Source organism: Mya arenaria, chromosome 3 (assembly GCF_026914265.1).
Source record: "Mya arenaria isolate MELC-2E11 chromosome 3, ASM2691426v1".
NCBI lineage: Eukaryota > Metazoa > Mollusca > Bivalvia > Myida > Myidae > Mya > Mya arenaria.
Window position 1 is genome coordinate 19,476,032 of NC_069124.1, and position 10,181 is coordinate 19,486,212.

The 10,181-nt window shown below is 39.5% G+C and overlaps 1 protein-coding gene across 1 annotated transcript; it reads right to left on the bottom strand.

Moving 5' to 3' along the window:
* Nucleotides 1-7,801: 7,801 nt before the first annotated feature.
* On the bottom strand, nucleotides 7,802-9,896 carry LOC128225786 (uncharacterized protein C2orf16-like). Its single transcript, XM_052935685.1, has 2 exons — nucleotides 9,809-9,896; nucleotides 7,802-9,276 (listed from the first exon to the last, which is right to left on the bottom strand). The coding sequence occupies exons 1-2, from the start codon at nucleotides 9,894-9,896 to the stop codon at nucleotides 7,802-7,804; spliced, it is 1,563 nt and encodes a 520-aa protein (XP_052791645.1).
* Nucleotides 9,897-10,181: the final 285 nt, after the last annotated feature.

Genomic DNA, 10,181 nt, shown 5'->3' on the forward strand with positions numbered 1-10,181 from the left:
GATGCTCCAATGATGAATCAATATCACATTTGATAAGATTCGAAAAAGTATGTTAGGACGTGGGTGATGATTCTGCTCCGTATTACATTAGTGACTGCTAAGCAGCTTAAAAACGATTATTTTAATATCACATTTTGAGGAACACCTTCTTTTAAATTCTGGATTAACCCTTTCGACATACTCTTTGAATACAATAACAGTCTGCAATATCGGATTGTTAATGGTATTGCTCATCATGATCCCTATGGCGATATTCTCAAAAGCTCGGGGACCTTTTACATTCTAATTTGAACCGAGATTATAATGGTAGTATTTTACATAACACAATTAATTTATTATTTGAAAAAGAAAATCTTTGCGATAAAATTCACATTGACGTTCATTCTCCGCCACATCGATCGACAAACATTGATGATAACATTGGTGTTCGAGTTCCGCAAGTGGTGCTCTTATTTTTCTACTCTAAAAGATGAAGTTGTTACTTTTGCTTCTTTTATCGCTTTTTTAATAAAATATTATTTTACGGTTACGTTTTTGATTGAGAGTCAACAGATGGTTTGATGGAGATTTATTTACAGCCGTTTTCTGCCAGCCGATGCTGACTCACATATAAGACACTATTCGATTCATTTTGTTTTTAATCCCAAAGGATTTTCTATGCCATTGACAATTGTGCCCTACCATGTGCCTCCAAACAGCGTTTATTTACGATGTTTCGATTACTGGGCTTGTCCCTGTAGTTTTCATTGTATTAATGGTAATTCTGTTCGCACAACCCTTGACATTCAAACAATTGGTGTGATGTTTACCATGAGGTTAGTTGTTTTCATTGGCCACATAAACCTTAAACATCAGGAACAGTGTATGGCAGGGAAAGTTAAAACTCCTATTTAATCTATGGTCTACATATTTTCATCATTGTATACATTCAATTGTTTTGTTTACATGAACAACTTCAAGGTGCCTTCAATAAATTGCTTAGTATCGGCGTTTTCTGTAACACGTTAAAAAGATAGTGCCAATGTAAACGCTAAATGCTGGCTTTGTATCGACTTCTGTCTCTGTTGATATTCTGCTTCTACAAGAACAAGTACAGTAACTGATGGTAATTATATTATTGAATAAGACCATTGAACGCTAACAAGACTATTGGAGGCCAAATTATTAATAAAAATTATTCATAAACCAACAACAACATCATTTGCCAACAAGTATATAGATAGAATGCACCTTAATTAATCGACTTACATTTATGAAACTATTTAAGGACCAGCATTACCTGGTAACATTTTAATCCAGCGGGGCGAACACTATCTCGAAATTTATCTCGACCATAATTAGATTGTGGAACATTGAACTTGGTTAGGGTGAAATATATGTATAAGAAACACCATCATATGTCTCAAAACTTTTTTTGTCACTGGCAAATTGGCTCGTTTATTTCTATAATTTTATTTTATTGGCATGTTATTTCAAGAATTGATTTTCTTAATCCTCATAATCGCTCGTTTAAGAATAAGTGTCAGCGACTATAAGCGAACCTGCCTGACTCCGGTCGATCCTGGCTACTTTGAGGACTTCTGTGATGGCTTCCCGGGAACACAATACAATCTGGATGAACAGTGTCGACGTCTCTTTGGACCAAACAGTGCACGCTGCGATTATGGGGTGAGGAAATACAGATTAACCTTATATATGTAAACTAGAGGAATTTGCGCTGATTAAAGCTCGATTTTAATTAACACCGGATCCATTAGTGAATTTCACTGGAAAGGGAGTATCATGGAAACGTTTTTTGTTCAATATTAAGTTAATATCTAGAGCAATTATTTCTTACAGATAGATATCAGAACTAGACTTCATGTCAAAACAAAATTGATATTAGTGTTCATAACTAGTGACTTCTTCTTAAATATACTGTGTTTTAGCTTATTGATTTATCCAGCGAGAGCAATTGTAAAATTTCCGATTCATATTCCTTTTTTTCGAATTGGTGGCTATCATTTCTACAATCTCTTTGCAATTAGCAATTCAATGAAGGTCAGTTAAGCCAGGGCTATGTAAGAAGATGCTCGGGCCGCACGCTTTTCTACTGTTATCCGGAGGTGAGGGACGGCTCTTGTTATTCTGTGGATCGAGCTCTATGGGGAACCAAATGTGTAATCGACGGCGAACTTGATCCTGACAATGTAAGTAATTCAGGCACTGAACACGATTTAGTAGTACATAGATGGCTACGGGATTTCTGTTCATGCCACTGTCTGTATGTTTACCAAATGTTTATCAATTGGGAGAAAAAAGGTGTTTGTCAATACAAATGCAAAATGAATACCATATTCTTATATTTGATATGCCTTTCCTTTATCTAAAATATTAAATTGATTGAATTGAATAGGAAAGATATAGACATATTATAGTCAATGAAATAGCTTGTTTGCTTTCAACGTTCAATGACTTGCACCGAGTACTACCGAGTATCGAGTATTATGATTGGTTAACTGTGTAGTTTGACGTACCATTGCCACTTCTGTTTCTCGAAAACGACCATTTAAATTTTACTTGCTTAGTTGATTTTATTTTCAGATCTGCTACGCAGAAACATGCCAGAGCAAGAAAATTTGCAACACCAAACCTTGCGTTTGTAAGGGTAACTGGTGCTGTAAGAACAAACGGAATATAGATGGCGGATGTTGCGATGGATGCCGGGGCAGAATCAGGGGGTCGCAGTTGCAGTGCTCATTCAATTCTTAATGATAAATCTATAAACAGCCTATCACTGCATTGCTTTATGCATGTTTATTTCTAATACATCATCGCAAAAAAATTAGTGTTTATTTTTGTATTGAAAAAAGAATTCATAATTGCATTTGACAATAAAATACTTCAATACAACAAATACGGTTGATTCAGTTTAACTAACTAACATTTTTATAAATTCAGTTTTTTTATAGGTTTTTAAAGGACCATCTACATGATATTCAAGTGAACAAATATGTGAAAAACATTGCAAGTAGGGAATTCATTCATAGCCAAGTTGACAAGAAGCATACATATTCTTAAAACTATTATTAGAAAATAAAGACTGACGTATCAGTCAGGAACTCTAATTGCTTAGCAGCAAAAACCAAGATAAGAGTTTATAAAACAGAACAAAAATGAATTATAGTTCACGCTTGTCACGGTTACAGCCTGATGCCTGATGCATGTAAGAAAGCATTTACGTTTTACGGTAATGTATACCCTTACCTGAAAATTCGGCTAAAACAATATGTTTCCAAAAAAAGAAAGATCTGTTATTGTAAATATAATATCATGTCATTTCGGGTATGCATTTACACGATTCCGATGTAAAAATATAGTCATTTGACATTTAGATGACTGAAAAATCAAGTTTGAAAAAACAACAACACATGTGTCATCAAAATAAATAAGCCAATGAAATGTCAGCAACAGATATATTTCTTTACTCCAACCGAATTAATCGGCTAAAACATTTGCTTTCAGATAAAATCATGTGGTATTCTCATTCTGAGTAATTAAAGATATGCTTAAGACGAATACGATATCACATTAGTCATATCTCTGAATGATTGAAGAATCAAGTTTGAAATAAAGAAATGTTTTGCCAAGATAAGTATATACTTTGTTATTGGAATGTAAAATCGACTGTAAGTGATAAGAATGTTTTCTTTCGAGAAGTCAAAACACATAATGCATTTGAGTATAGCTTAAACATGTACAAGCATACTTTTAATAATGTACCAAAACTTCAATATTTAAACTTACGAAAATCTTCGGATTTATTTCTTTGAGTCACATTATTGAAAAAATCGCCTGCTGTTCACATTTACGTAGTTTCGTCTATGCTGACCGCAGATTCGATTTCAAACACGTCGAATCTCTAACAATTGATTAAAGAACGATTTTAATTTAAACAATGCCATTTCGTGCGGGAGAAGGACTCAATGCACTAGCGGTAGGGCATAACAATGCCACTTCGTGCAGAAGAGGGATTCAATTCACTATCGTTAGGACATAGCAATGACACTTTATGCGGGATAAGGACTGACTATACTTTCTGTAGGGCATAACGATGCCACTTCGTGCGGGAGAATGAACTTTGGGTCAGACTTAACAATGTAGATATTGGCAGAAGGAATGAATGCAGTATTGATAGCACATGACGATGCTTCTATTGAAATGAGAACGACTAAATGCACTATTGGCAGGAAATAGAGAAATCACTATTGGCAGGAGAAGAAATAAATTCTGGATATGAATAAACGATGCCATAACTGGCAGAAGGACTCTATGCACATTAGGTAGGACATGCCAATGCAGCTATTGAATAACAAGGATGATTAGGAAATAATGATAAAGATGAACAAGTACTGAATGCACAATGGGTTTAAAAAAAACGATACCACTTATTGCGGAAGAGGGAAAAATGCAGTATGGGTAGCATATAATAAAGCCACTTTGGGCAAGAGAAGGAATGTATGCGATATGGGTGGGATAAAATGGTGCAGATATGGGCAGGTGAATGAAATAGTGCAGTTTGGGTTGTACTAAACGATAAAATTATGGAAGGACAATGACGAAATGCAATTTGGGTAGGGACTAACAATGCATATAATTATGACAGGATTATGACGAAATGCAGTATTGGTAGAATCTAACGATGCATCGGACAAGACAGTGACGACATTCAATATGGGTAGGAACTAACGATGCATCTACGACAAGACAGTGACGACATTCAATATGGGTAGGAACTAACGATGCATCTACGACAGGGAAATGACGACATTCAGTATGGTAAGCAACTAACGATGCAACTAGGGCAGGACAATCACGACATATAGAGTTAGGAACTAACGATACATATTTGGATGAGAGAAGGAATTAATGTAGTTTTGAAAAGACACATCGATGCACGTATTGACAGGCAAAGAAATGAATACAGTATAGGAAGGAAATAACGATGAAGCCATACAGATGGGGATATGTTAGAAGTCATCGAAAACAGTCCGAAATCGAACGTTTATAACTTAAGTCGCCGAGAATCGATTGCAATCTCTCCGAATCGACTATTGCTATGTTGCTTAAATATCTACTTAAGGATTAAAATTCGATATGTTGCATTTTATTGGGGTATGGTATGCAATGGGGCTGTTCAAAATGGATTTTGAATTGCGCCATTGCATACCATACCCCAATAAAATGCAACATGTCGAATTTTAATACTTATATTTACATTTATTTAAATCTACATTTTTGCTAAAATAAATAGATTATTTAAGAGCATTTTCTCTTTTTTCTTACTTTCGTTGTTCTCAACGGTGGGTAAATTAGAACAGCTGTCGTAACCTAATTTTATACAACAATGAATGCGCATATAAAATAGTTCCTTATTTATATGTTTATTTTCTATATTTTCAAGGTCAAGTATATTATAAATACGTATTATAACTGCATTACAACTAGAAAAATACAACTGGAGTTATGAAAAATTAACAATAACAAGAAAACAAAAATATCGCCACCTAAAAAGTTCTCATTATATCTCGCGATCATACCCGATAATAGCGTTTGTTAAGTCACGATCGAGTTTTCAAATTGGAGAGAAATTCCAGTCAATTTACTTGTCGAGTGATATTTTGAAGAATCAGTTGGTGTATGAATCATGTTGGAATACGGTGTTGGACAAATCAGCAAGTGCATTGTCATTTCTTTGGAAGTAAACATTCAATGAGGATGAAACGTCTCTGTGGAAACGACAGTGGCGGTGGGTGGGGTAACGTGAACTTTTCGCGGAAGGAAAGCCAGAGGACGCGAACAGACTTAGTATTGAACTGAGCTCTTTCTTATGGACGTTGCTGGGTGCACTACAATATGTTATTGGTTCATTTTCTCGATTTCATGTTTTGTCAGATGCTTTATTTTTACGAAATGTCAATTCCAAATTCCGAAATAAGTCGTCATCATTGTATTTTAATATTTCTTCAACTGTTACATCCATCATGAAATCATCTACATTAAAATCAATCAAATTATCGTTGCTTATTTTGTTTTAACTGCTTTACTGCAAATTACAGTTTTGCATGTTGCCAATAATTTTACTACGATTTCATTGAAAAAAATAGTTCCGTAGTAAATATGCCCCGCCCATTAGTATTATTGCGCCCAATGACAGGACAGAAGTATCGAACAAACGCAAGCGATATCGATGGGAAATGTCATTGCACTTTATACAGAAATAATGTGAAGTTGATAAACAACAGCCATCGTTAAGGAATGAAGTGTTAATGCAAATATAAAAGAATGGTAGAATAACAGTTAAAGTTATATTGTATTCAATTCACAACGTGAATGTTATCATTGAACATGTTCTTCAACATGTTAATAAATTTGATTACATAATTGAAATTGTCATGATACTTAACCAAGTTTCATTTATTTAAACTTGTGTTTCATTTAAGGTCACAAGAGACGGGTCCATGCCTGTTTATGTAAAGGTTTACTTTATCATTCACAGGAACATTGAAATTAAGTGCATTAATACCATTCAACAAATATGATGAGACAAGGAAGCTTTCATGTTAGTGATGAATATAGACTGCCTTAATGGGAATGCTTTTTAAAGTATAAACTGCAAATGATCCCGATGGACAGTAAAGAACTCAAGGCAGAAGCCAAAACGTCAAGGAACTACAACACAAATACCACGATACACACAATACGAATAAGAAGCAAAAAGACGGATTATCGTTTTAGTATTAATTGACTTATATTTAGGAAAAATCTCTGACACTTAATACTTACACGCTGACCTCTTTAACAATTAGAAGAATAAACTTGCTAATTATGACTTACATCAAAATGGTTCATATGGCTGTTGTTGGACAAACGTTAACTTATGTGTGTACATTTGTCCTACTTTTACTTACTCATCAACATGGGTCTTACGGCTGTAACCAAAAGTCTGTCAGCTATGTTTTTTTGTGTTTATACCGACTGTACACAACAATCCTTCTTGGTATTGGCTTTGATATATATACTTTTCAATGTAGAACTAACTAATGTTAATTATTTGGAATAAGGTATTTGAAAAAGAAGGTACGATTCACTTTTATTTTCTTTCATCATACAAACATATATTATAAAACCGGATACGGCAGCTACCAATAGTATATCTACAATGCTTTTTTGTGTTTATTCCTACTGTACAATAATAACATCTTTGGCATTGGCACTGATATAAACATTACTGTATACAAATGACTGATGTAAAGTATTTGTATTCAGGTATTTGACTCAGAGAAAATATATTATAAAAAAGGAAATAATAATAACGAGTAATAATTAGAAAACATGTGCACAAGCAAATACAGTATAGCAACACAGTACATAATGTATTCAAACATAACAAAAATAGTTGCAGCTCTTGAATATTTCTAAACATACTAAAGTGTACAAATAAAGATGGAAAATATTCAATCTTAATAGATTTGCTTTGCTCATGCTTCCCCTCTTCCGACCGCTCGCTCGGCTCATGCTTCCCCTCTTCCGACCGCTCGCTCGGCTCATGCTTCCCCTCTTCCGACCGCTCGCTCGGCTCATGTTTCCCATCTTCCGACCGCTCGCTCGGCTCATGCTTCCCCTCTTCCGACCGCTCGCTCGGCTCATGCTTCCCCTCTACCGACCGCTCGCTCGGCTCATGCTTCCCCTCTTCCGACCGCTCGCTCGGCTCATGCTTCCCATCTTCCGACCGCTCGCTCGGCTCATGTTTCCCCTCTTCCTACCGCTCGCTCGGCTCATGCTTCCCATCTTCCGACCGCTCGCTCGGCTCATGCTTCCCATCTACCGACCGCTCGCTCGGCTCATGTTTCCCCTCTTCCGACCGCTCGCTCGGCTCATGCTTCCCATCTTCCGACCGCTCGCTCGGCTCATGCTTCCCATCTACCGACCGCTCGCTCGGCTCATGCTTCCCATCTTCCGACCGCTCGCTCGGCTCATGTTTCCCATCTTCCGACCGCTCGCTCGGCTCATGCTTCCCATCTTCCGACCGCTCGCTCGGCTCATGCTTCCCATCTACCGACCGCTCGCTCGGCTCATGTTTCCCCTCTTCCGACCGCTCGCTCGGCTCATGTTTCCCATCTTCCGACCGCTCGCTAGGCTCATGCTTCCCATCTTCCGACCGCTCGCTCGGCTCATGCTTCCCCTCTTCCGACCGCTCGCTCGGCTCATGCTTCCCATCTTCCGACCGCTCGCTCGGCTCATGCTTCCCATCTACCGACCGCTCGCTCGGCTCATGCTTCCCATCTTCCGACCGCTCGCTCGGCTCATGTTTCCCCTCTTCCGACCGCTCGCTCGGCTCATGCTTCCCCTCTTCCGACCGCTCGCTCGGCTCATGCTTCCCATCTACCGACCGCTCGCTCGGCTCATGCTTCCCATCTACCGACCGCTCGCTCGGCTCATGCTTCCCATCTTCCGACCGCTCGCTCGGCTCATGTTTCCCCTCTTCCGACCGCTCGCTCGGCTCATGTTTCCCCTCTTCCGACCGCTCGCTCGGCTCATGTTTCCCATCTTCCGACCGCTCGCTCGGCTCATGCTTCCCATCTTCCGACCGCTCGCTCGGCTCATGCTTCCCATCTTCCGACCGCTCGCTCGGCTCATGTTTCCCCTCTTCCGACCGCTCGCTCGGCTCATGCTTCCCATCTACCGACCGCTCGCTTGGCTCATGCTTCCCATCTTCCGACCGCTCGCTCGGCTCATGCTTCCCATCTTCCGACCGCTCGCTCGGCTCATGCTTCCCATCTTCCGACCGCTCGCTCGGCTCATGTTTCCCCTCTTCCGACCGCTCGCTCGGCTCATGCTTCCCATCTACCGACCGCTCGCTCGGCTCATGCTTCCCATCTTCCGACCGCTCGCTCGGCTCATGCTTCCGTTCTTCCGACCGCTCCCTACGCTCATGCTTCCCTTCAGACCGCTTGCTCGGCTCATGCTTCCGTTCTTCCGACCGCTCGCTCGGCTCATGCTTCCCTTCCGACCGCTCGCTCGGCTCATGCTTCCGTTCTTCCGACCGCTCGCTAGGCTCATGCTTCCCATTTTCCGACTGCTCGCTCGGCCTATGCTTCGAATCTTCTGACCACTCGCTCGGCTCATGCTTCCCCTCTTCCCACCGCTCGCTCGGCAATTTCTCATTTTCGGAGCACGCATCTGCTGGTGCGCCCTCAATCGGCGTAGTCTTTACCTCCACTTGCTGTGTTTTTTCTAAGAGACGTTTTTGCACGTGCCAGAGGAGGTAATCACAGCTATAACTTTATCTATAGAAGTCCCTTCTACCGGCCTCGTCTCAATCTTCGTTTACAATTCTGTTTTCATCTGTCTCATGCATCTGGTTGTATTCGGCGAATATTGCGTTAAGATTCGTAATGTAGTACGTCTTCACGATTTTGTCATCTCGTCATATAGACACTGGTAGAGATTTATGTTGCAACAAAAGGGTCGTAGTTCCCGTGAAGTCAAATATTGAGGGTTGTTCATAATACACAAACTCACATTCCAGGGTGGTATTTCAACGTTTGTTTCGAAATTCAAATTGAGAGACTTGTGAAACTCTTGGCCCGTTGGCAAGGCACCGACAAATATCTATTTTCCCCACCCCCAAATTTGTTTCAGCACCAATAGTGTAGTTCTCCTGCAGCTCAATCTTAGTAGTCGCTGTAGTCCCCCTTGGTGTTGAAAAGGTGTGACTCTGTTTTGTGTTGGTTTTATTTTCGTACTCTAAATAATACAATTCCACGTTTCTCTGATTCACGTTTCCGGTCCCGGTATTTCTTTGCTCTCAGTCCTGTGTGAAAAATCGAGGTATCCCCAGCGTATGTCGACATAATAATTGGATTTTCTGTTGAAGATGCCCCTCATAAACAAATTTTCTTTTTGGAAACAGTCCCATGCATATTGTTCAATAAGCTCCTGTAAGTTAACTTGGTAGAGCGTATTCTCTGGTATCTTGGTTTTGAAATGTCAAATAAATACATACAAAATTAGTGAAAAATAAGTTTTTAAACACAGTCATCTTAAACCGCACACCAAGCCAACACACACGCGCACGTACGCACGCACGCACGCACACACACACAGACACACAAATACAATATAGCAGGTTGTTAAAC

What these genes read in the sequence shown, in the direction of transcription:
- LOC128225786 (XM_052935685.1), bottom strand. Translation starts at nt 9,896, where the DNA reads ATGTCGACATACGCTGGGGATACCTCGATTTTTCACACAGGACTGAGA. An exon ending in GAAACGTGAATCAGAGAAAC is followed by an intron (nt 9,277 to 9,808) that starts GTGGAATTGTAT and finishes AACGTCTCTTAG; the next exon opens with AAAAAACACAGCAAGTGGAG.